Below are 26,411 nucleotides of genomic sequence, written 5' to 3'. Positions count from 1 at the left end.
CTTGTGTATTTATTTTCATTTCTTTTTTTTTATTTTTAACATTTCTTTTTTCTTTGTGTCTCATTTTAGGTCATTTTCTTGTAACTTGTGCTTTCTTTCCATATTTTTGAAAGATACCACTTTGCTCAGGTTTCAAAGGGTTGATGAAATTCTCTTCACTGCTTCATCTAGAATGATGAAGACATTCTGTGTATAACTGTGTAAGTTCATATTGAGTCTGCACAGTCATACCTTACTGCTCTTGAGTCCAGTGTTTCCAGTCGGTGCCTCGGCCCAGTGTCTGTGCAGGACTGTGTCTCAATGTAGTCCATGGTGCAGTGTTTGTCAAAAGGAAGTAACATTCCTCTGCTTCAGATTGGGCCTGCTTCACTAAGTCCTGACGGCCCCTGTGGTTCCTGCAGACCTATTAGTGCTCAGACTGTTAGAGTCGCCTGCCAGGTGGAACTTTGACAGTAAAACAAGAGCAGATCCAGGATCAGATCAGAGCTGTTGGAAATTATTTGAACTCAGAATGTTCCGAGGAGTCTGTTTGGGATTTTTTGACGTAACACTGATCTTCCTCCTGCTGAGTTACGTCTCAGGCTTGCTGCTGATGGATCACCGTAGAGATGCAGAGGACGACCAGGAACGCAACAAAGCCATTTTGGAAATGTTACATATTAATAAAGTGTCTGCGAACCACCAGGCTAAACCCCATCCCTACATGAGGGGGATCTATCAGCGTCTGGACTCACTGGAAACTCAGGACTTTGGGAGTTCAGATGGAACACTGGTGCAAAGTTTTCGGAGTGTTGTTGGTAAGGATTGAAATGAATGATCTTGTTTTGAAGCAGTCACAGCAACTTTACATGGCTTTATAAAAAAAACTATCTGAGAGTGATGTTTTACATTTCATGTTTTAGTGAATTAAAAGTAGAAAAGAACAACTGATTAGCCTAAGCAGTGTTCCAGTGATGATGTTTTTGCGCTAGCCTACCTGGAAGTTTTCCATCTGCAAAACACCTTCTGTGGCATCACTGCTGGGGTTCTGGGCAGATGTCAACATGCTAAAAGTTAAGCCTACCAAATAGGAAAACAAACCGAGTGTCCTAGTTTAAGTACACACACCATAAATGCACTGAAGTTTGCTTTTTTTGGCCACTCAGGGGCAGCAGAACAGGCTGTAAACATAATATTAGTTATACTAACATATTATCATCATATTAAGTTGGTATGGCAAACATGTTGGCAAACAGCCTATATAGTCGACAAACGAGCGTGTCCCTGCTTAATGGCACATCTTTGTAACAAATGGGACAGCTGCTTTATTCCCAGTGAATGGTTGTACACCAAAACCCATTTGTTGCAGCTGCTCCCCTTCTGGGCTGCAGGTCAAGGGCTTTTGTATCAGGTGGAAATTTGGTCAGGTATTTTTTTGAGTGACGATACTGGTCAGACATAATTTCTAACTCTTTCAACATTTATACAGTCTACAGTAACGTTAGATAACTAGTACCAACCATTAGTGTGAGGCTAATTAATGGTTTAGAACAGCTTTAAAGCGGAGTGATACATGCAGAGTAAAAAGTCCCAGTGATGTTGCACTGTATATCAGCTCTCAAGGAATGCCTCTCGATCAATCAATTTGCTTGGTCCGAACTAGCTAAAAAAACAACTGTAAAGCTCATTTGGAGTCTTTTGTGTGTCTACCTCATGAATGTAACTCCGACGTTCAGTCTTTTTTGAGCTCTATTTTGGTCTCCACCAATTAAAGAAAAATCTGGCTCCTCATAACAGCAGCAATTAGCTTAAAGAAGCCAAGAAATGTGTGCGTTGGAGCTATTTCACTGAAATTGATTTGCCCACTCCTGCTCGAAACAAGATAGAGGAGGGTGCTAGGACTGATCCAAAACAGTGAAGTTGTGATGTATAAAGCAAGAAAAAAGGAGCTCAGAGCTCAAAGGACTTTTAGTTGGTGCTTCATGACCAGAGAAAACAAAAAAAACCCTACAACTACCAAAATGCGCTGCGCTATACCTGACCAATAAACCCTACTGATGAATGACTTAATGCCAGTTTCCCTACCGGCTGGTAACATATGATCTTGTCTTAGAAATGTTAAGCTAATATATGTTTCTGAAAATGTTTTAGGCATAATCAAGATATAATCTTGGTTTATATTTGAACAGTGCTGTTCAATTTTACTGTTTGAGCTCAGTTTTAGCATCTGTTTTTATGATACACCATAATTATGCGCCAGTATTGATTTTAGACAGCATGCCAGCATTGTGGAACCAAAAGAGGCATCACCGCATCAACCTCTATCGCAACATATAACATATGCATCAGCAGCACATTCTAAACAATAACAAGGGCCCACCTCCTGTTCCCAAATGTAATACAGCAAAAAGGTTACACAAATTTCTGAAGAGATTTATAATCATTTTTGTAGTTGTTTTTGTCCTCTTTGCAGTCGTTGTGTGTCTTTCCGTGGTCATTTTGTGTCTTTTTGTAGTTGTTTTGGTCTCTTTGTAGACATTTTGTCTCTTTTTTGTCGTCATGTGGGACTCTTTGTAGTTGTTTTGTTTCTATTTGTAGCCTTGTTGATTAGTTAATTACATTTATCTAAGGTAATTTTATGTCTCTTTTGGTCTTTTTGTGTATTTTTGTAGTCATTTGTGTCCCCTTGTAGTTGTTGTGTGTCTTTTTGTAGGTGTTTTGGTCTTTGTTATCATATGGGGCACTTTGTAATTAGTAATTTTATGTAATTTTGTGTGTCTTTTGTAGTCATTTTATATCTCTTTGTGCTAGTTTTGCCCACTTTCAAAGTTATTTTGTGTCTCACTACAGTTTGTTTGCATCTCTTTGTGATCTTTTTGTGTCCTTTTTTGTGTCTCTTTCTGGTCGGTGTGTGTTAATTTGAGACATATTGCATGTGAAGGCCAGAGTCCCCCCTGACACTCCGGGCCTCTGGGTCTATGCTTACTAAGTAATCCATCCATGAATGTGATAGATTACACTGCGTAAGTAAATTTTCTATAGCAAACAGAAACCAACAGAAACCAACAGATGTCAACAATTAAGGCAGAAATACATTTGAAAATCTAAAATTCCATTGCATGGTCAGCAAAAATATAAAGTACAGGGGACATGAGTCGAAGTTAAGGAGCAAAAACAGCAAAATCTTACAAACGTGTCAGTATGACTTTTTAACCCTAACCTGAGCAAATCAGCCTGAGTCCCTTTAAAAATATGGAAAGAAGGCAATGAGCAGCTAAACAAGAAATGACCCAAAATTTTGCATGAAATTAGCAAAAATTACCTGAACCAAAAAGAAAAAAGAAAAAACAAGGAATTGACCATTGGTCATTTTCTTGTCACCATATACCAATTTCATGAAATTTCCAGGAATATGTCTTGCCAAGTTGCTCCTTTTGTCCCCATGTTTACATAAGAAATTAAACCAGTTTACTCGCATTTAAGAGATTTAAATACTTGTGAAGGTGTCTGAACGCAGCAAAAGAAAACCGATGTTCCAGGTTTCAAAGAGTTTTACTGCAGCTTTAATTTTCCTTTTCACTGTTTTTATCTTCGGATGGTGCAGCTCCAGCTCACGCTCCTCCAGGGTGGATCTGGTTCAACGTCAGCGGCCTGAACCCCTCCATGCTGGCTGCAGAGCTGGTTTTGTTCAGGAAAACCCTGCACCCCCGTCCCATCAGCGTGACGGTCACCCTGCACAGTGTCACTGCGTCACAGGGAGCTCTAAAGGAGAGTCCTGCCCTGGCGGAGAGGCTGCTAACCCTGGACCAGCGCTCCTCCTCTGGATATGATGTGTTTGATGTGTCAGCTGTTCTGCCCATGAGGCCTCAGGAGGTTCTGGGCTTTCAGCTGCGCTACACAGACGAGAGCGGCAGTCTGGTCCTTCATGAAGCGCTGACTCAGAGTCTTTACTGTCTGAACAGAGGCTCTCTGAGTGAACCCTTACTGGTGCTTTACCAGTCACACCCTATGCACTTCTAACTCTTACTGGGACCACCATCAGAGTGAAGCTGATCACAAGTCTTTTTCATCAAACTTTAATATATGGTGGATATAATGTAGAACGTCACATACAAAATTGGCAGCAGGACGAGGACACAGAATGATAATGGTGAGATTAAAGTGTAACTCTTAACTCTTTAACCTCCTCACCCAGAGAAAAAGCAAGGGGAGAAAAAATATTTGCATTTTTATTTCATTTGGGCTATAATAACAAGAATCAGTGTTTTTTTTTTCTTCTAACATACCCCATAATTTTTAAATATAGCCCTCTGCCAAACAGTTGAGGTGGGCATTCATGGTAATGGTAAAACAGAGGAAAAAATATCAAAATTACAAATCATTTACTGTTAAAAGCTTGAAATACATTAGTATACCAACAATTATCAATTTGTGACCATGGAATTAGTATTATTAGCAGCACTAATATCATTTCCAGACATATTTAGCCTACCATTACAGGACTTTAAAAAAAAACATCTCAGAAATGGTGAAAAAAATCAAACTGATATAATTTCTTTAACCAAATATATAATGGACTAACATTAAAGATATGGCATTTACATCATGAATATCCATCCTTCCTTTATATTTCATAAAAAATGTTGGGTTTTTTTGACTTAGCATCACTACTTTTACCATAAAAAGCCAACTCAACCTTTTGGTAAAACATGCTTTTAGACAGTTTAAAAAAAAAAAAAAGTATATAAAATGCATAACATGAATGTACAATGAATAATCAGAATTATCCATGTCTTAGCAAATTTTAGTTTAATCAGCTTAGCTTCACTACTTTTACCATAAATGGCCAAATCCACTGTTTGGAAGAGCATTTAGAAAAATAAATAAATAAAAATTGATTTCATTTTTTGTATAAAGTTACATAAATCTGTTCCCTAAGATCTCTGAAACTCTAAAATGTTTAATAAATATGCCTACCTTTGAAAATTCCACCACACAGATCCTTCATGTCTGGTGTGATTTTTCTTCTAACTAACTTCTTGCAAGAGGCAGGGCTGATAAGGCACTCACAGCGACATGACACAGAGTAATGCCTTCCTTTAAAAATAATTGATGACTTAAAAAAATATTTGGCAAATTTATTTTTCTTTAAAATCTTTGTCAAATTTTTGGAGGATCAGTAAAGGAGTTTTTACTGATTTTTTAAAATGTAATTTTAAAATACTGCCAAATTTATTATAGAATATGTATATATATGTGTGTGTGTGTGTGTATATGTGTTGTTGTTATTATTATTATTATTATTACTATCATTATTAGCGGGATCTCTGTTATCGTTACTGCACCACTGATCCTTAGAAATAGATTTTCTATGGCTCTGGTACATCATCATCAAGGAGACAGGAAGTGCCATATATATCCTGTACTGTGATTGGTGGCATTATCAGTCTTTCAACTCTTTTTCCAGCCAATCACGGGCGAGCAGCCGCAGCAGCGGTCCTCCCTCCTGTAGGCGCAATTTGCCCAGAAAACATCGGAGTGGTTTTATTGTGCGCTTTACTGCAATACCGACCGCGTTCTGTCTCCGGTTCTGCGTGTGTGAGCGCGTGCTGACCTCCTTCCGCCATGCTCCCGGTGTGGCCGTGAAGCGGTGTGAGGACATTTGAAGCGGACCCAGTGAAATGCATCCCCGGAGCGCTGAACCTGTTCCGTCCCTCCGCACACAAAGCCTGTGAAGCAGGCCGTGTTTTTCTCTCACACACACTCCGCTGATGATGCTCAAACATGTCGGGGAATCACTACAAAGGCCACGAAGTCAGCTGCTGCATCAAATACTTCATTTTCGGATTCAACATCCTGTTCTGGGTAAGAAGCTTTGTGTTTTATTCTGCGCGGCTGCAGCTGCTTGTTATCATGACCACCGGCCAATGGGGAGGAAGGCCGCGAGCATCGGCGCACCTCAGCACCGTTATACCGGTCAAGTTCATACTCAGTCATAGCAGAGCTCTCGGGTCTTATCGTGATTATATTGGTCCGGTAATGTCCGGGTCAAAGCAGCTGCTCTGTTCACCACACACGCACACACACACACACACACACACACACACACACACATACAGCTAATCGGCTTTCTCTACTGAACCAATGACAGCTCAGCGCCCCAGTGTCAGCCTGCAGCTCCATCATTCATATCACACACAAACACACAAACACACACACACACACACACACACAGAGTTAGGATTTAATCTTACAGGAACATAAAATTATTTAAAACGATAAACATCCTTAATGTTCTTTGAACATTAGATTAAAATGTTTTCTTTAAAACATTCTTGTAACTTATAGTGTTGTGGAAACGTTTCCTGCTAGCTGGGTATAAATTTTTGTCATATTTTGCATGAATAATAAGGGGTCACAGGGCTAGTTGAAACTTTTTTCAAATCTTAGGGACCGTTTGTTATTTATCAAAGGGGAAGGGGTGGTGGAAGATAAGGGAGGCACTTAATTCTTTTTAAAGCACCGGGGAGGGACAATCAACTCTAAATGGCAACATTTTGTATGTATTTTTAATACCCTCAGAACTCTTGCTTCAAGGAGAAACATTTGTAGGTCCAGAGGATCACGATTTAAAAAGAAAGAAAAAATAAAAGAAAGTCACACCCCATCCACACCCCCTTCTTTGATAAATAAAGTACACTCCCTTACTTGAATATGTTAATTATAGTTTTATCTATCCAATCACTAATCTAATAAGCCGCTCATTTTTTTCAGCTTTAATTCAGGCTCAGATCATATGGAGTAAATCAAATATCACAATATTTTTGTGCAAATACTGTGGTATGCCTTGATAATGGTATTGCAAGATTGCAGGGTTGACTGCTGGTACTGTCACAAAATATTTGCACAATGATAGTTTTGATAAATAATCTGATCGGTAAAGGAAAATAATAGAATATCTAGAACAGTATGGTAAATTCAGAAAATTAAAAACATTTTACTGTAATGCAGGCTTTAATACCACGAGAATAAAACACAATATACAAAATTTAACTCTCATATCAATAAAATAATAATTTATATGTCCCAGTCCTACTTTAATGTACATTTTTGTCCAGTTATATAAACATTTTATATAAATAGGGGAGCAAGGGGTCAGTTGGAAAAAAATCAAATCTTACTTAAATGTAGGGCTGGAAAATATATTGATATTATTTCAATATTTTTTTTAGATTTTGGATGTCCTCATATAAGTTTTGTCTTTTTCTAGTTTTAAAGACTGCATCACAGTAATGTGCTGTTATGTGAATTTACCCAAATGTTCAAACTGTTCTGTTATTTCCCTTTGCCCACTTAGTGATTATATCCATATTATTGGTGACTATTGATCAAAATATCACTGTGTAAAATGTTTTGAAAGCACAAAGAGTCAACCCTAATATATTGTCACATTATTGATATTTAGGTATTTGGTCAAAAAATCTTGCGATATTTGATTTTCTCCATATTGCCCCTGCCCTACTTGAAAGTGTTATATATATATATATATGAAGCTGTGATATCTCACTGAGACAGAATAAAAGACAACATGGGATCGAGACGGCTGAGGGTTACAGCGACCTCAGAGGGAATTAATTTGTATTCTTATTGATTAACAACACAATAGATTGCCATCATGTCGTTTTACATCAACATCTGGTGATCTGACACGCCTGTGGTGTTTTGCAGCTGCTGGGCATGGCCTTGGTTGGAATTGGACTGTGGGCATGGAGTGAGAAGGTAAGTAGAGACACCAGAGTTATTGGTGATGATACTGGGAAAAAGAATAAGAGTGTTGTTAGTAGCAACACAGTCTCACAGAAATGTGTTGAATGAACATTTAATGACAGCTTATGTAGTGGTGGGAACAAAATGTGCTAGCAACATGAAAACAATGGCAGTGCAAAATCTACCATAAACAGTTGCAGTTTTGTTGCGAAACAGTCGCAGTTTGGCTTAGAGACAGAATAACACTTGATAAAGTTTAGAAAACAAAAAGAATCAATTTAGTTTTGATGGAGATGAATGTGGTTTTGGTTAAAATAACTATGTACATGACAGTAGTGATGTAAATGTGTATTATGTGCAATTATGTAAAGAACCCACATAAAGTACTTAATGCAGTTATATAAAGTCCTTAAATTCACTTACTACGTTGACTTTTGGTTTCACACTGGACACTAAGAGAATTTTTGGTTTTCAGTAAAATAACTACCTACAGAAAAATTAAGTAACCGAGGTACTTTGAGTAGTTACTTTTAGTCTGTAAAGTCAGGAAACTACTTTGACTTTTGGTTTCACACCGGACACAAACAGCGGTCTCCTGGTTGAAAGTCCTTGTTTGTTTGACCCATTCACCATGGTGGGCAAGAAATGTGTTAGAATAACGTGCTGGTGACATGAAAAAAATGGCAGTGCAAAATCTACTATAAACAGTTGCAGTTTTGTTGTGAAACAGTCACAGTTTGGTTATGTATAGGGACAGAAGAACACTTGATTAGGTTCAGAAAACAAAAAGAACCAAATTTCTGTTAGAATAACTACATACACGACATGACGTAAACCTCTGTCTTGTGCGCAGTTAGGTAAAAAACCTTTGTAAAGTACTTTGTGAAAGTGTGTAAAGTAACTTACTACACTGACTTTTGGTTTCACATTATTAATATAGTTTTGGGACATTTTTCTCTAGGTTCCCCAGCTAATTTGTAGGGCATTTTCTTCGCACCTTTTTTTTGCAAAGTCGCTCTTGTATTCTGTAACACATTCCTCCCCATATATTCATGCAGTCAAGCCAATTTTCTCAGGTGCCATGCTTGTGAGAGGTGTTTGAATGCAGTACAGGTGTTTGAGGGTTAAACTGAAGGTGATAGAAATTAGAAATAAATCCTCTTCCAAATAAACATCTCACTGAATCCCTTTATATTCCCAGGTATCTAGTTTAGTATTTTAAATCTAAATAAGTGAAAAAATGTAATAAATTAAAGTTCAAAGCAAACATATTACGCTTACTCGCAATTTAACATTTTGTGATTTTTTTTAAGACTGCGTGCTGAATCCTTAAAGCGGATATAAATACAGTCAAAAATAGAACAGCACTCCAATATAGTGTTTTTATATTGCCACACACTTCGGGCCAGATGCCCCTCTTCAGCGTGAACAATTGTCAATTGGTGTTATTGCCAGTTGTATATGCTGAAGAAAGACGTCTGGCCCGAAATGTCCGTGTGGCAGCAAAAAAAACCCCACTATATTGGAGTGCTGTCCTATTTTTGACTGTATTAATAAATCAAAGTGCAAACCATATCTAAGGATAACACATTATTTTACAGCTTCAGCAGCATCGTTTCTACTCTGAGTTCATTCGAGTTCCTTTCTGGAAGCCTTTTGACAAATGTCTCCTGTCTTGAGAGAGACACAGCCTTGTTCCTCATACTGACTGTGTCTCTGTGTTTTGTCTGTCCCTTACAGGGGGTTCTGTCCAACCTGTCGTCCATCACAGACTTGGGGGGGCTGGACCCAGTCTGGCTCTTCATGGTGGTTGGGGGGGTCATGTTCATCCTTGGCTTCGCAGGATGCATCGGAGCACTGCGGGAAAACACCTTTCTACTCAAGTTTGTACGTTCCATCATAAAACCTCCAGTTTGCACAGCACAGTGATGAATGATGGGAAAACTGACAGGGTGGTATGTCACTGTGTGTCTTCCTGCTGTAGTTCTCTGTGTTTCTGGGAATCATCTTTTTCTTGGAGCTGACAACGGGAGTCCTGGCGTTTGTCTTTAAGGACTGGATCAAAGACCAGCTCAACCTGTTCATCAACAATAACATCCGGGCGTACCGGGACGACATCGATCTGCAGAACCTCATCGACTTCACTCAGGAATACGTATGTTAAAAAATACAGCAAGTTCACTGACACAAAAGTTTATTCTTGACTTTGGAAATTACAAATAAATATGACTTACTAATTTTTTCCAGAGCTTTCAACCATATCTCAGCCTTCTTCAGCATTTGGAGTTTGAAATTGGCAGGAGTTTCTTGCAGCTACATGAAATAACTGTAAATGAGGATTCACGGTGAGAAATAAAATGTGTTGGGCTGTGACTGCAGGTCCTTACAGGTAGAACACAGATAACGACTCTTTTAGGCCAACAACAACAACAGTTCCTTATTGAAATGAGGTGAAGTTGGCTATGGGGACAGTGTGCACATGGACACGCTGTAAAGGAAGCCAGTCAGGTCCATGAGAGATGAGCCTGAATCTTTATCCTGTCTGTCCACAAATCAAAGAGATCTAGAATACAATATGACCCTTTAACATTTCTCTCCTGTGTGTTCGACCTCAGTGGGAGTGCTGCGGTGCGTTCGGAGCAGACGACTGGAACCTGAACATCTATTTCAACTGTACTGATGGGAATCCAAGTCGAGAAAAGTGTGGTGTCCCCTTCTCCTGCTGCACCAAGGACCCAGCGGTACGATACAGTCCCTCACTCTGCATGCATGCCCACATGTGTACGGAGTATAGTCCTCCAGGGCCAGAAATGAGCGGGGGCTCAATGTCGCCCTGATTCTGACTAATTTATGATCAAACACCTGCAAAACTAATGACATTCCTATCAGCCTCAGCATGTTCACATGGTCGTTTTTAGCTATAAAGTTTCTTCTTTGTGTCTCCAGGAGGATGTAATAAACACTCAGTGTGGATACGACATTCGAGCCAAACCAGTAAGTAACATATACTGGACTTAATCACTCTCACCCATTCATCTCTTCCATTTTGTCGCTCCCACAACTGCCCATCTGCTTTTTATTTCTCTTTCTGTTAAAGTTTTCTGTAGAAAATATAACAGTCTATCTCCTCTAATCGATAATAGTTCAATATTTAGTGCTTGTGATATTAACAGGGGTTTTGAAGACAGGTCAAAGGTGGAGGAGACAGGAACAAGACGTGATAAAATGAGAAACTGAATAATCTGGACATCAGATGCCATTGCAGTACTGTTTTTATTTGTTTTATTGGAGGTTTGTAGTGATTTTTGGTAATGATTATCAGAGATCAGTCTCTGATAATCATTACCAAAAAGAGACTGATGATTTGCTTCCAGTCACATTCTGGTATAAGTTCCCAAAGATTTAACACGATGATTTTTCTCCCAGGAAGATTAAAAGTCTGACAGTTTAGGAAGTTTGTGCGGTCGTCTGCTTTTTATGCATCTGCACCAGCGATAGCTGAGGCCAGAGGTTATTATTTTATTATTTTTCTGGTTGACCACATTGTTGTGAACACAATATCTTGGCAACGCCTACAAGGAACTTATTCAAATTTTCAACAATGAACTGATTCGATTTTGGTGGTCAAAGGGTCAAGGTCTCTGTGACCTCATCAGTCTCATTCTTGTGAATGCGATATGTCAGTATCACCTCGAGGGAAATTCTTCAAACCTGACACAAATGTTCACTTGGACTCAACAGTAGGCTGTTTAGAATTTGATGTTTGAAGGTCAAAGTCACTGTGACCTTGCCTCCATCTCATTTTTGTGAACCTAGTATCTGAAGATGGCCTTGAGGGAGTTTCCTCAAATTTGGCACAAACGGCCAAAAACAGCAGACTCAAGAATGAACTAATTTGAATCTGGTGATCAAAGGTCAAAGGCTAAGGTCAAGGTGACCTCATACAACATGTTTTTGGCCATAACTTAAGAGCTACCTTAAAACTGTGCTGATTGTAGAGATCTTCTGTGTGAAGATGTTTTCAAAGACATAGATATGAACTGTAACTGCAACTTCAATAGGCATACAACCGTGTGGCGGTAAATATGGTTTTCCAAAGTCAGTTGAAAAGATGCGGATCATAAAAATCTTTTTTTTTTTTAATCTGTGGTCCCAGGACTCGGAGCAAAAGGACTACATCAACGTGAAAGGCTGTGTGCCGCAGTTTGAGAAGTGGCTGCAGGACAACCTCACCTTGGTGGCCGGAATCTTCATTGGAGTGGCTCTACTGCAGGTCAGTTCCATTCAAGTGTTTAACATGGTCTAATAAAAAGAATACAAAAAAGCATAATTTCCCATTCTAAAAAAAACTCAATTTTTGTTGTTTTTTTTTCTTCCACAGATTTTTGGGATTTGTCTGGCCCAAAACCTTGTGAGTGACATCGAGGCTGTGCGGGCGAGCTGGTGAGGATATGATCTTTGCTTTTAATATTCGAGTTCAGTCTTTCATGTATCCTCATACAGTCAGCACTGTGTTACCCTTGAGCTGCACCCATCTGTTTCATATCATAGTGAGGAGTTTCAGCTCTGCCAGAGTAGAAATGCTGGAAGTGTCTTGCAAAAATTATAGCCATATTTTGGATTTTTTTTTAAAGGTTGAATTCAGAGTGAGTGCAATGATTTTTATGTCATTTTAAAAACCCAAAGTTTATGTTTGTGGATTAGATAAGGTCTTAAAAGTTTCAATATTTGCTCATTTAGTTTGGATTACAGCACTATTCATATATGTAAATATAGTTTTAGTTATTATATAGTTATAGTTATTTTGCCATTATTTGTTACTGACCTGCCTCAGAGAACATCACAACCATTATGTAACTCAAATATAATAACAAACTTACGCTGCTTTTTCCTTTGCCATCGGAAGTCAGAGCTTGGAATTACATGTCAGCTGAGTTGACCACGTTCCAGTGCAAAAAGTCGGAAAACTAAGATGTTATAAGCTATGCCAGTTTTAGCCACTGTTTGCAATACCCAAGATTCCAGTGGTCATGGAAAACCTGGAAAAAGTCATGTACTTTCACAATCACATTTTCCATGCCTGGAAAAGTCATGACATTAATCGAAATCATTGAAAGTTTCTAAAAAAGTTATGGAATATTGTTACGTGTAATGAATGTTACAGTAGTCTTCAGTGGATGAGCTTTAAGGTAACATAACAGCGAATTTATTTTCTGTAGTCGATGTGACGTTTTGTTTACGCCTCTTCATTTCCTGTGTGTTCCAGCTATCTGAAATTAAATCACTTGCAAGTAGGGAAAGAAAAAAGTTTGAAAATGTGTAGAAACCCTGAATACAACACATTACGCTCTATTTTGCGCATCCAAACAGCAACATGTCCATATATAGAAGTCGCACAATACTGAATGTAAAGCTTCTTTAATAGACACATATAAAACAGAAGATTTCTGACTCAGAAAGTCAGAGGATTTTATATTTGTAATTTCAATTTGTGCCATTTGAGGGTTATTGAAAATACGCCTCATGCCTAACCTGGCTCAAACTGGTATTGCTAATAACAGTCTGGCTTTTCAACTTGCTACTGGAATGCACTGAACTCGAGTGATCCTGGGTCACTCCCAGCTCTGATTTCCAACTTCCAAAATAAATGGAGCTCAGTATTCCTCCAACTTTCAAAATCAGATATCCAACTTCAGTGGGAGTTCCATTTGAAATTTCCCACTGGGAACTTTTCCCAGTAGGAATAAAATGCACTAATAATAATGATAACAGCAAGAAATAGTAGGTTTGAACAGTACAGTCCTCTCTGGCAAAGTTTTTTTGTTTACACATGATCCATAAATCTGTTTTGATGAAGGTATATATGTGTGTATCTTGTCCTGTTAGCAAAGGATCCTCATCTTGCTTGCACTATTTTCAGTTTTTTCACTTAGCCATAATGTGCCTTGTGCATGTAAGTTATTTACTGTTTGCATATTTTGTCTTGTTTATACAAGATCAATATCTTGGGCACACAAGTTGTTCGCACAAGATATTGTGGCACTGCTTATTATCCAGTTTGTACAGGATTTATATTTTGTTTGCTTAAGATTTTTAAGTTTTTTAAGAGATAAATACCTAAAGCTCATATTACCACCAGCTTTTCATCAAACATCCTTTTTACTGCAGTAAAAGATGTTTGAAGTCCCTGGCAGGCTGAGGGCAGTGAAGCTCCTGCCTCTACTTACTGAGCGTTACCATCGCCATGCCGACACTCACCTCACTCTTCCTCCTCCATGCTCCATCAGGGTGCCCCCCCCTCTGTCCATGCGTCGACTCCCACCACACCCCAGCAAGAAATCATCGGCTTACTACTCATGAGACACACACACGCGCGCACATGCTGTATGTGTGTCTGTAGCCGGTGGGTGTGATGGATCATTTGGTCACTGTTTTGTCTTTGGTGTGCTGTGAATGGCTGGATGCTTCTCTGTTTGCTGTTGTGTTGTTTTGTTCCATCTGAGGGCCAAATCTGTCAATCTGGAGCTGTTTTATGATAACAGCTTCCTCTGGAGGCAATAGTGAGCCACCGGAGTCATTCTGTCATTTTTCAGTGTTTGATTCTGTCAGTTAATAATCAGATCCAGTGAAGCAGGAATACTAAATTTCCCACTTTCTAGAAAACATTGCGTCTTCAGTAGTGACCTAATTCTGCTCCGATGGGTGCAACTAAGGAAATTCAACCAATTAAGTTCTCGGAAATGTATCAGCAATTCAACCCATTCTATCAGTTCAATTAGCATTTAAAGGTCCAGTGTGTGGGATTTAGCGGAACCTGCTGGCAGAAATGGTAAATAATATTCATAACTTTACTGTTACCTGAAAATAACAATTGTTTTGTTTTTGGTTACCGTAGAATATGCTGTTTATATCTAAGCACAGAGGGGGTCCTCTCCCAGAGTCCACCATGTTGTGTCTACAGTAGCCCAGAACGGACAAATCAGCCACTGTAGCGCTCCTACACGCTTCGCACATGGGAGAAATTTCAGTTCTGCAACCTCACCACTAGATGCAACTAAATCCTACACACTGGACATTTATATTACACATTTAAAGAAAGCAAAAAGTAAAAAAATAAAAAAGCAAATATCCCCAAAAAAAGTAAATTTTAAAAAGCAAAAGTCAGTAAAAAAAACTTAAGTTGAAAGGTTAATTTAAAAAAGTACATTAAAAATACAAATATCTAAAAAAAAATAATAATAATAAAAAGTAAATTTAAAGCAAAGGTAAATTGAAAGAAAAATGTCTAAAATAAAATGTAAAAAACAAAAGGAAATTAAAAAAGCAAACATTTCAAAAAAAGTAAATTCAAAAAGCAAACAATTAGAAAACTGAAAGTAAAAGTAATTTTAAAACTGGAAATAATTTTTAAAAAAATGCAAATATTTTAAAAAGTAAAGGTACATTTAAGAAAACAAACATTTAAAAAAGTAAAGGTAAATTTAAGAAAGCAAACATTAAAAAAATTAAATTAAAAAAAGCAAAGTTTAAAAAAAGGTAAATTAAAGAAAGCAAAAATGTATAAAAAAGGTAAAGTTAAATTAAGAAAAGCAAACATTTAAAAAAAATAAAAATGTTTTTTGTAAAATGCAAACATTAAATTTGTAATTGAAGTGGTAATTTTTAAATACCGATTTAATCATTGAATTCAAAATGGAAATGACTTTTAAAACGACCTTTACTTTTATTCCCTGTGTTTATGTTTGCCTTACATGTTCATGCCACATTTGATTTCCTGTTTTTTCATTTTAATATCACTTAAACTAAAGTTTCCAGAATTTCCAGAAAAATTAACAAACTGACTTCATCAGGGGCAGACCAAAACAACACTCGCAGGTCAGAGACAAATCCAAAAAGTGTGACTACATGTTAATGACCCTCCTACATGTTCCTACTGAGCGGAGTGGTTTGCATTAATACGCCTTGGAGTCATGTGACCTAGATAACAATCCTGTCTTTCTTCATGACCTTTTCCTCCACTGTGACTGTGTCCAACTGAAGACATGTCTCTCTGTCTGAACACGTAATCCTCAGTCTTCTCTTTAGTTTAGACCGCTGATCCTCTGAAGAACACCAAATATTCCCGACCTAACCCTTATCTCCTCTGCTTTCTGTTGTGTCCTCAGCTTTTATTTTGAAATCTAATGACTTAAGCTTTCTATCTCATCTTTTTTTCCCCAGTTTCTTTACCTAACGCTGAAGCAGCACTTCAATTCTAACAGGTAAACTTTTTTATGACACTGAATTTTATAATTAAATTTAAACCCAGTGTCGATCACACAAAAACAGAAAATGTTGATTAGATTTTGTCTCATTTTGTTTTGTCAGTTTTGGGTCTTTGAACGCGATTCCTTGAACACATTTTCCGGGAGCATTCAGAGGACCTCGCCGATCACCTGCACCATTTTGTTCACTGAACCAGCACCTTTTTTCAAGGCACTAATATGTGAAGCTCTGTATATAGCACTGTGTGACTTCTGTAAAAAAGAGAATTGTTGTGGAGGATGGTTAAATGTGCACTACATGCAGGTCGTCACAACGCTCCGGTTTTGATAGAAATGTGTAGAGAGTAGGAGTTTTGATACATCTTTTTGATATTAGATCGGTATTTTTCACTGTGGAATAACGCTCCATCGCTAAACCCATCATGCATCATGTAGGACTGTAAAATATTTGTGTGCAAGAAACAAGATCTGATTATTTCAAAGTTGAGTACTTGCTTTTGGTACCTTTCTAACACTTAGAAAGGCTTAGGCAGGTGAAGTGATGAAAGAAATTTGAGGATTATTGTGTGGTCAGCAGATTCCAGGACTACTTCTGCACCAGAAAGTCCAATTTAATCAACAAGAGTTCTCTCTGCTCACTGAGTAGTCTGCAAACCTGAACACAATTCTCCTTGTTGCATTAAGTGACCGCGTATTATATTTGTGTGAATTATCGTGGCAGTTGAAAACTCTTCCAGCACCAGAGAGGAGATGAATTCTTTAGCATAATTAGTCACTACTCAGCTAATCACTCCTTCCAGGATTTTTTTTTTTTAACTGTTGCAATTAAAATGTCTAATTTTATGTCAGCTTCTATAAACAAAAATCAGTGCATGTCATGATGTTTTAGGTGTTTTTACAACGAAATCGCGGGAGCAAGTGAAAATTGCAAAAAATATTTAAACTTTTATAATTCATTAAAAATGGAAGGCAACTTGTTTCAGTGAGAATAAAAGCACTCTGCACTGAGTTTGGGGATATATATCACACTTACGTTAACCATGCCTTTGTCATGGAGATTTGTCTTGTGTGTTTCAGCAATTCTCCGCATGCATTTAGAGGTTGTGTTTTGCAATCGATGTTGCTTGTATTCCACTACAACGTCATAGTAATTTTTTAACGCCTCTTCTGACAGTTTGAAAAATGGACCCCTTAAAAGAAAGCACCAGAAATTAGAACTAAAACACTGAAATGAGTTTGCGTTTCAACACCTTCTGTTCTCTCGTCTCAAAGTCAGTAGGAGAGTTTCCATTATGGATTTGCACAAAACGAATGATGTTCTGTGACTTATTCTCTGGTGATAACATTCCAGAAGCATGGCAATGGATGTTCAAAATATTAACAGCTTTATTTCTATTGCAGCCGTCACACTAGCCATCATCATATCCAATTTAAGCCAGTTCCTACTGACAAGCACATAGCCGTAGCATCATGTGACCTAGAAAAGCCAAAAAAGGGTTTCCATTGCAGTTTTGAAAAATATGGCTTTTTCAAATCATCTAAAATGAGTGTTTGATTGGATGTCTGAAATAAGGTCTGTGGTTTAACACAAGCTGAAAAGACCTTCAAGATTTGTTGTGCAACGTAAAATATGTCAATCAATACCCAACTGTGAACTTCGAAGCTTTTATGCTTCTTACAGAAGACGGTCGCTAAATCGGCTAAATGAGACTGCAGAATGTTGTCATGCTGAACATGTCTTTACAGCCTCGTGACAGTGACGGTAAAGTCTTGTGACTGTAGTGTAGTATGTTTAACATTAGCTTTTTCCTTCTGGTGATTACATTCAATCTTGAAAAATCCGAAAAAGTGGTGTTAATTTGTGAAAATGATCTTGCTGAGCAAAACGTGTAAGTATCATAAACATTTTTTTTTAAACACAGAACTTATTTTCTGGAATAATCCAATGGAAAAATCCCATAGGCTTTTTTACGAGGGAACCAGAGCGACGCTGACAACTCGGATAAGTCCGGCTAATTCTAAAACGTGTTAAAACTCTGACCTACATATGTCTTTGTGCTGTCATTTTATTTCACATTCTGGTTATAGACATCACTGAGGAGTTCATGTTTACTGAGCACTGAGCAGGCGTCACGCAGTTTGGTGGTTAGAGCACTGGCCGAGGATCAAGTGACTCGTCTTTAGTGGATCTGAGAATTTTTAATACTTTTTCTCACATTATGAGGGCAGCTAGGAACATTTTCAGTATTTTCTTGCTCAGTCCTGTCCTTACAGTATGAAAACAAACCTGCCATCATGTGATTAACTTTCATTTGAAGGATTTTGACACAGATCCTAGTCACAACAATGAATAAATAAGACTTTCAAATACAGCCGATTCTCGATTGAAACAGAATTTCAAAATTGAAAGTGTTAAGATGTTTAATATTCTCTGTGGTTTTTTTTTCTTTGGATGGCTCAAAGCATGCATCACATGTTTTTTTTTTTTTTTATTATTATTTTCAGCAATGTTCAGAATGGTGTTGTGAAAGTCATACACTGAAAATTGTGGAAGTTACTTGAAAAGGGATCAGTAGTGTTTCTTGATACTAGATATTTATTGTACATTTGATTTGGTTTCATAACATCCCCGCTACTGAAGCTAATGAGTCTCTACAGACGGAGCTCGCTGTATGTGAGGTTGTGACCGCTCTAACGAGGTGTACTAAGCTCCTCATTCATCGCCACCTGTCACTTCTACGATTGTTTAGGTGATCACGGTATACCCCACAAACATTGTAATGTAACTACCTCCTCTCATTTCCTTGTCTCATGTCCTGTTGAAATTGGACTGATTTTAATATCAAGTAAAATTAATTACAGTGACAAAAAAACAGTATTTTCTGCATTCTTGAATCCTTAATGTGATATTTTTTTGGTGCCAGGAGCTCACTGCTTTGTTTGTGCATCGCGCCTCCCACACATCGTCTGTCAGTGTTCCTGGACATCTTTGCTGTCTGTCGATAGAAACTGGTCTGAATTCTGTTTATTCCAAACAACTGGACTGAGTAATGCAACTAAGGCTGTCAGTGTTTATTGGAAATACAGACTGCTGTTAGAATGTGGGAAAAATTATGTATTCAATAAGAAATTCAAAACTGACAGCGTATGAGCACCACAGGGCTGACTTATGCTCCAGCCAGGAGGAGAATGGACTCTGACTCTACCAAGACTTAACCAACACCATATATATATATATATATATGTGTGTGTGTGTATGTATTATGACTATTGACATACTATACAATGATGTTTTTATGATATTTTGGAAGAGATTCTATACTATGACATAATGATACTTTTATATATATTTATATATATATGTATGTATTTATGTATTATGAGATATCTATACTACTATACAATAATGTTTTTATGATATGGAAGAGATTCAGTTATATACTATGACTTAGTTAGACATACATTATGATACTTTAGACTATCTCATTTTCATGATACTTTGGACAACATACTACAAGATGACTTTTTTTTATTTGTTGTTGGAAATACTATACTTTGATATTTTTTTCAATTATAGCATGTTTTTTTGTATTTTTTTACGACATACTATACTATGACATTTTTCATGATATTTTGGATGAGATACCTATGACGTTTTAATAATGTGTTGGATAACACTGTACTATGACATTTTTTTTTTTGCCGTACTGGAAGACATTCTATTCTATTTTCTGCATAAAAGCTAGTATGGGGAGGATGTACTTTTTGTAGTCTATCATGTGAACATTGTGGTTTCATCACAGCAGACCTACAGCAGTAACATACGCCATCGCATAATTACAGAGCCCAGGAGAGGTGCAGCCTCTTCTTCAAAGTCCTTATGAATTCTTCACATCTTTGCTTGACCTCACAACGTTTTCTGTCAAGGTTAAGGAAAAGTAGTTAGGAGAGGAAATTATTTGAACTTTTCAACTGCAGTCTGACACACGGCCTCTTTGGAAAACAGAGGGTGAGTATTGAACTCAACACAGAAATTAAGGTGAATGAGAAGAGTGCGGATACTGTATTCCCCCCATTTATATTTGTATTTGACACATTTGTATTTGTTTGGTCCTTTCCTCAGCTTTCAGGGACCATGTGCCGTTCATGGTCACAGTGATATGATGGACAACATACTATTCTATGAAATTTTTATGATGATATTTTGGATGACATATTCTACTGTGACTTTTTTGTGTTTTTCTGGACGGCATACTAAATATGACTTTCATGACATTTTGAATGATATACTGTATGATGGATTTTTATAATATTTTAAACAACATACTATACTATGATATTTTTGGCAACAAACTATACTGCAACTTTTTTAAAAATAATATTTTAGATGACATACTAAACTATGACTTTTTGATGATATTTTGGACAACATACTACAGTATATGTTAATTTAATGATATTTTGGATGACAATCTACAATGTTGTTATTTTATGATATTTTGGACAGCATACTATACTATGACTTTTTTTAAAATCATACAATGACTTCATCAATTTACTCTACTAAAAATGTTTTTGTCAGTTTTTGGACAACATACTATGACATTTTTATCAATTTTTGGACAACATACTATACTATCCTGTTTTTATACATTTTTTGGAAGACATGCTATACTATGACATTTTTATCAGTTTTTGAGCAACATGCTTTACTATGACATTTTTATTAATTTGTGGAAGACATTTTACTGTGATGTTTCCATCACGTATTTTGTCCAACGTACTATAGAATGACATTTTTATCAATTTTTGGATTAAATACTTTACTGTGATGTTTTTGGCCATTTTTTGGACAACATACATACTATAACGTTAATATCAAGACATACTATACTATGACGTGTTTATCAGTTTATGGACGACATATGATGCTATGATGTTTTTATTAATTTTCGGAATAACATACGTTTTTTCATCAATTTTTGGACAACATACTATATAATGACTTTTATCAGTTTTTGGACGACATACTATAATATGACCATTTTATCAATTTTAGGACAACATACTATGGCGGTTTCATGAATTTTTGGATAACACACTATCCTATGATAATTTTATCAATTTTGGGAGAACATATACATTTGTGCGGCATGCTATACTATGAGGATTTATCTCCTTTTGGACGACATACAATACTATGACCATTTTATCAATTTTTGGACAACATATCAAACAGTGATGTTTTTTATACATTTTTTGATGTCATAGTATACTGTGACCTTTTTATCAATTTATTGACGACATAAGATACTATGGCGTTTTTATTAATTGGACAACACGATACCATTACAATTTTATCCATTTTTGGACGACATACTATAATATGACCATTTTAATCTATTTTTTGGACCACATGCCTAACTATGAGCATTTTGACATTTTTTTGACTTCATACTGTACTATGATGATTTTATCAATGTTTGGAAAATATAGGCTCCTTGGCCTGACCAAAATATTAGTTGTGCTTTTTGACAGACGTCACAGCCGATACTGAATTTTCCCTGCCAAGAAATTAGTCAGTTATTGTTCTCTGACTCATATATCAGTTGAGTTTTCGACAGATGACTGATGTTTCTGCTGATTTTTTGGTGACATACTATACTGTGATGTTTTTGAGGATTTCTGGACAACATACTGTACTATGACTTTTAATGATATTTTGGATGACGTACTAAGCTGAGACTTTATTCATTTTTTGACGATTCACTTTGGAAGGTACAAGATAGAGGTTTTTTTTTTTTTTTTTTTTTTTTTTCAAACATAGTTTAGAAAATATGAAATTAAAATTAGTCCCAAAATCCTGCTACATATTTTGGAGTAGAAGGAGGCGTTGAGGAGTCTCACAGCCTGGGAAAAGAAGCTGCTCTGTAGTCTGGCGTTCAGCAGTGGATACTTGTGTATCTTTTTCCAGATGGCAGCAGGGTGAACAGACTGGGGTGGCTGCTGTCTTTCAGTATCCTTTGGGCTCTGTGCAGACACCTCACTTCAACAAGGTCACTGATGCTTGTAGATGGGAACCAGTGATGTTCTGGGCAGTTTTAATCACCCGCCGAAGAGCCTTCCCTCTACCCCTGTAGACAGCGGTGTGTGTCTTTGCCTCCTTCTTTGTAAAATCAACAATCAGCTCCTTGGTTTTACTGATATTGAGCAGTAGGTTGTGCTCTGTGCACCACTCTGCAACATTGTTTATTTCCTCCTGGTATGAAATCTCATTTAATTGTAAAGTCTTGGTTACTGAAAAAAAGAGTCAGGTATTAAGCTTTTCCAGTAAGTACAGTTTGTTTTACTGGCTTTAAGACCGTTTCTAGACAGCAAAAAGTAACCTAAGCAGTAGTATTCATTGGCACAGTGCAGGAATAAAGACATCAACCATCACCAGCTATCATCTTTTAATTATCTGCTGAGTTACAATCCTCCAAATGTACAACTCATGACATTTATAACAAACACTTAAGTTTATAGTATTTTTACGCAGTTACTATGGATACATCTCCACAGGCATGTGTCTTTAGAAGATCACAAATCTGATAAATAACCATTCATACCTTTAAAAAAAAAAACAAAGCGTGGGCCCAGACCAGGAAACACACCGTGGCATGTTAACAGAGTGTCAGTACAGTTTCGGACATGCTGACATATGCATGTTAGCAGAAATCCCTTTGACTAGAAGAACCAGCTGTCATACATTGGGAGAGACCTGTGGTGGTGCTGCTGTGTGTCTGCATTCAGTTACCTGTTCTCACAACATCCCAGACTTTTCTCCACAACACACACAAACTGTACACACACAGAGGAATAGTGGCTGCAACTACACTCACTGGTTTTCTTATAGCACACAATAGTGTTCCCATTTTGTCATTTTTGGGGACACTTATGTGTCATAACTATCCCTGGAGTGCATCTTGAACCTAAGCTGTAATGCTCCTGTCTGCTTTCTGAGTTCCCATTATCATGCATACTTTGACTTTAAATTCTTATTCATGGCTGCTCTCCATACCTTACTCCACCAAAAATACCTGAAAATGTAAAAAAAAAAAAAAAAAAAATCTTTTGATATTTTTTTGGGCTTTGTCCACAGTGCGACTAGCAAGGATTTTATTTGTAGAAATCTGGGTACGCGAAGTCTCAAACCGATTTGGCCAGCAGCCATGCATTGATTGGACTGATGTTAGAACTTTTTAGAAAGCTATAAGATGGGAGGAAAAACTGCCAGGTGGCTGCATCCGAACATGACTTGGTGTGCACAATAACAATACAAGTCAATACGAAAGGTGAAATCAAGGATTATGCAAAAAAGACACCCCGCACCATCTTTGATTTGCCATTGTTTGAGACATTGCTTTTTTCTGACTAAATTGCACCCACCTGACTTTGCTTCCCCCAAATTATTGGTCGCCAAGAAGATTAGTGAATTTGTTAGTCCCTCCAGGATTTTGCAATTGTAGCAATTCACGCAAATACACCTAATGCCCGTGAATTCTGCACGACCTTGCACTTTTGTCCAATCATATCAACCTCACAGCAGATTTAAAACAGGTCAGATGTCTTTTCATTGTAGAGCTGCAGGCACAGTATTGAGTGAGTGTGAGAGTCACACACACACTGACGGGGCTAACTGTCGGCATCACACAGCTAACATTACCCAATGTTTGTCAACAAATTGATGACAGAGTGGAGCCGTTCGGCTGTCGGTGTGAGACTGTTGGGACCGTTTAAAGGCACAGGGCCCAGAATGGGCCGCTGCTGCTGTGTTAGTTCGAGCTGGGCAGAGACAGCAGAAGGAGAGCAGCTCCCAAAGAGACAGTCGCTCAGAGCTGATCAGCAGAAACTAAACGCCAACGATCACCCAATCCATCCCCCTTACAATCATCAATAGATTCTAGTTATGTGGGAAATGCTGAATGCTCATAATAATGAGCTCTGAACCTGACACAGCATCACAACTTTTCACTTGCCCCTTCAAATTTGTTGCAAAAAACATCTTAAAATACTGCAACATTAGATTGTTTAGAAAAGCTGCCGCAATTTTGGACATTTAAGGGCGTGACAATCACAAAAACAGCACGCAAAATCCTAGAGGGACTGGTTTGTATTCACAACCTCTTCCCGTAATCATTTTAAGGAGCCGCTCAGTGACTGAAGAGTCCAACTTTGGAGAGACGGCAGCGTGAGGACATGATACCGTGGTATGACAGTGCTGGGTCAGGACTGACACAGCTGCTGCAGTGGGTGATAAACTTTTCAGTATATTTCCCTTTGAATAGACACATTATCACTTCCCTACTTTGGTCTAGACTTGAACTTGGCTGCACTCTTAGATTCTTGGGAGCTAAGACAGAAAGACAGACCTGACTAAAATTCTCCACTGTGATGCAACTGCTTCTGACATGATTCTCTAGCGATGGACTGAGGAGCCTCTAACGTCACTGTACAGCTGTTGGAGCAGAGGGAATGTTTTTGGACTGTGGAATTAAAAATCTGTTAAAATCTCTAGGTCCAACTCTTCAAGAACAAGTGCAAAAAAAAAAAAGTGTACAAGACTGGAAGTGTGAGTGGAGGAGGGCAGGTGGACGATGCGAGCGGCAGAGGTCATATGAACACTGTCACACCTTCAACAGGACTAAAACATGCACAGTTTCTAGTCAGTTTATACTCGAGCTACATGGGACACGACTGGGCACATCATGGATGACTGCTTTTCTTAAAAATGAAAGAAAAATCACAACAGGAAGTCTTTTTTTTTGTTCTTTTGTGCACATTTTTCACTGGTGGGTTACCGGCGGATGGTATCACAGCTATGGTCGTAAAAGAGTGTCGCCTCTTATCTATTGCGTTCGGCTGTTTATGGCGCCTCGGCTCCTGTGGAGCTCCTCGTAGCAGGAGATGCATGCACAAGTAGAGGTGGGGACCAGAGTTAGACTGATGGATCAGACCGAGATGGTAAATAGACCAGCGAGTCAATGGCGTCCACCTTTAGACACATTGTTCAGTTTAAGGGCTATCGCCTTGTTAAAGCCTGAAATGAAATGCGCCTCTTCCTGCCCTCAGGACCTGCTAACCCAACAAAATAAATCTCATTATTATGGCTTTCAGAGGAGAGTTTTGGTGTCCCACAGTAGTCTAAAAACAGTTTCAGAGGCTTTTCCACCTTAACAAGGATTCAATTACAGTGAATTCTTGTCACTCCAAATAAAAATATTAGAAAATGCTCAGATTTTACACAAAGTATTGGCGCTCTAAAACATCAGTCTAACCCTGGTAGCGGTGGGCGGGGCAGAGGGTCGGGGGTCGAGACATGACGATGTCTGGCTGGCAGTTAACGCGACGTGGTACCTTGGCACATGACGATGGGGCACAGGGGAGAGCAGTCATGAGGTGTCATTGGGTGATCACGTGGTCAGGCAGGCATTTTGGGTGGATGGGTGTGAGTCGGAGGGGGGGGTTGGACACAGTCATTTAGCTCTGGGCAGTTAATCGCTGCTCTGTGAGCGATGCCTGGTGTGATACCGTTTTGTTTTCGTGGGCCCTCAGCTTGGACACCACGTCGATGAATGCCAGGCTCTGCACCTCTTTGTGGAGAGGCTCTGAAAGGAGAAGAGAGGGAGGAAGACAATGTCTGAGTGACACTGAGTTACACTTGGTTTGATTTCTTTCAAAAACATGGGAGAAAAACAAGGAGCAACGAAAGAAGAAATGACCCAAAATTAACAAGAAATTAGTAAAATACATGAAAATAAATCCTTATTCATAAAATAAAGACACACAAACACAAAAGCAAGTTACAAAAATAATAGAAGAAGGAAGATATGACCTGGAAAAGTGCATAAAAAATTATATTTTTTTTAACATAATTTTGAAGGGTTTTTTTAAGTTACATTTTACAAATTGTTGATTAAACACAACAAAATACAAATTCATAACACAAAGACATCTAAAAATATCTACATTTTACTTCCTCATCTTAAACAAAACAAACTATCTTAAACTAAATTACATGCCTCTTGTTTATATATTCCTTGAAGAGTCATATGTTTAATATGTAATTAGAATAAACATAAAAACATTTTTTCCCTTGATATTTTTCCTTTTAAAAAATACTTTTCTAAATTAACAAACAGCAAACAAAAAAAAACATGGGAATGTAAAAATAAAACAAAACAACAAAAACAAAAAAGGTAATTACCTGAAAAAGGTGCTTAAAAATTATAATGATATTGTAAAAAAATAAAATAAAAAGATGATAATTATAAATATAGCTCTCAGGACAATTGTTCCTAGCTGTTAAAAAAAAGTTTTGAAATCTACTAATTTCTTGCAATTCATGGAACATTTACTATC

General features: G+C 37.7%; 3 protein-coding genes across 6 annotated transcripts in view; 2 read left to right on the top strand and 1 right to left on the bottom strand.

Annotated features, from left to right (window-relative positions):
* Nucleotides 1-511: 511 nt before the first annotated feature.
* LOC121962386 lies at nt 512-3,999 on the top strand. The gene is made up of 2 exons (XM_042512647.1): nt 512-797; nt 3,584-3,999. Exons 1-2 carry the CDS (start codon nt 512-514, stop codon nt 3,997-3,999), a joined length of 702 nt encoding a protein of 233 aa, XP_042368581.1.
* Nucleotides 4,000-5,470: 1,471 nt separating this feature from the next.
* tspan5a (tetraspanin 5a) lies at nt 5,471-16,692 on the top strand. Of its 3 annotated transcripts, XM_042512523.1 has the most exons (11): nt 5,471-5,844; nt 7,708-7,758; nt 9,487-9,633; nt 9,731-9,901; nt 10,362-10,487; nt 10,693-10,740; nt 11,903-12,019; nt 12,128-12,189; nt 14,034-14,149; nt 15,967-16,007; nt 16,114-16,692. In XM_042512523.1, exons 1-9 carry the CDS (start codon nt 5,764-5,766, stop codon nt 14,104-14,106), a joined length of 876 nt encoding a protein of 291 aa, XP_042368457.1. In that variant the 5' UTR covers nt 5,471-5,763; the 3' UTR covers nt 14,107-14,149; nt 15,967-16,007; nt 16,114-16,692. The 3 variants fall into 3 exon arrangements, with proteins under 3 accessions (XP_042368457.1, XP_042368459.1, XP_042368458.1); XM_042512525.1 differs by lacking the exon at nt 14,034-14,149; XM_042512524.1 differs by lacking the exons at nt 15,967-16,007; nt 16,114-16,692 and having other exon boundaries at nt 13,915-14,118.
* A 6,634-nt stretch (nt 16,693-23,326) lies between these two features.
* Nucleotides 23,327-26,411, bottom strand: part of rap1gds1 (RAP1, GTP-GDP dissociation stimulator 1) — a 38,574-nt gene continuing 35,489 nt past the window's right edge. For both annotated transcript variants that reach the window (XM_042512110.1, XM_042512111.1), the window contains one exon: nt 23,327-25,657. In XM_042512110.1, coding sequence (XP_042368044.1) covers nt 25,530-25,657 — 128 coding nt within the window. In that variant the 3' untranslated portion in view covers nt 23,327-25,529. The remainder of the gene's footprint in view (nt 25,658-26,411) is intronic.

This window comes from Plectropomus leopardus, chromosome 23 (assembly GCF_008729295.1).
Source record: "Plectropomus leopardus isolate mb chromosome 23, YSFRI_Pleo_2.0, whole genome shotgun sequence".
Classification (NCBI taxonomy): Eukaryota; Metazoa; Chordata; class Actinopteri; order Perciformes; family Serranidae; genus Plectropomus; species Plectropomus leopardus.
Note: the sequence above shows the minus strand (reverse complement) of the source record. Positions and strands in the feature narration are given on the sequence as shown.

Coding starts and splice junctions, on each gene's coding strand:
- LOC121962386 (XM_042512647.1), top strand. CDS start 512: ATGTTCCGAGGAGTCTGTTTGGGATTTTTTGACGTAACACTGATCTTC. Junction 798..3,583: donor AAGTTTTCGGAGTGTTGTTG/GTAAGGATTGAA, acceptor CGGATGGTGCAG/CTCCAGCTCACGCTCCTCCA.
- tspan5a (XM_042512523.1), top strand. CDS start 5,764: ATGTCGGGGAATCACTACAAAGGCCACGAAGTCAGCTGCTGCATCAAA. Junction 9,902..10,361: donor TCGACTTCACTCAGGAATAC/GTATGTTAAAAA, acceptor GTTCGACCTCAG/TGGGAGTGCTGCGGTGCGTT. Junction 10,741..11,902: donor ACGACATTCGAGCCAAACCA/GTAAGTAACATA, acceptor CTGTGGTCCCAG/GACTCGGAGCAAAAGGACTA.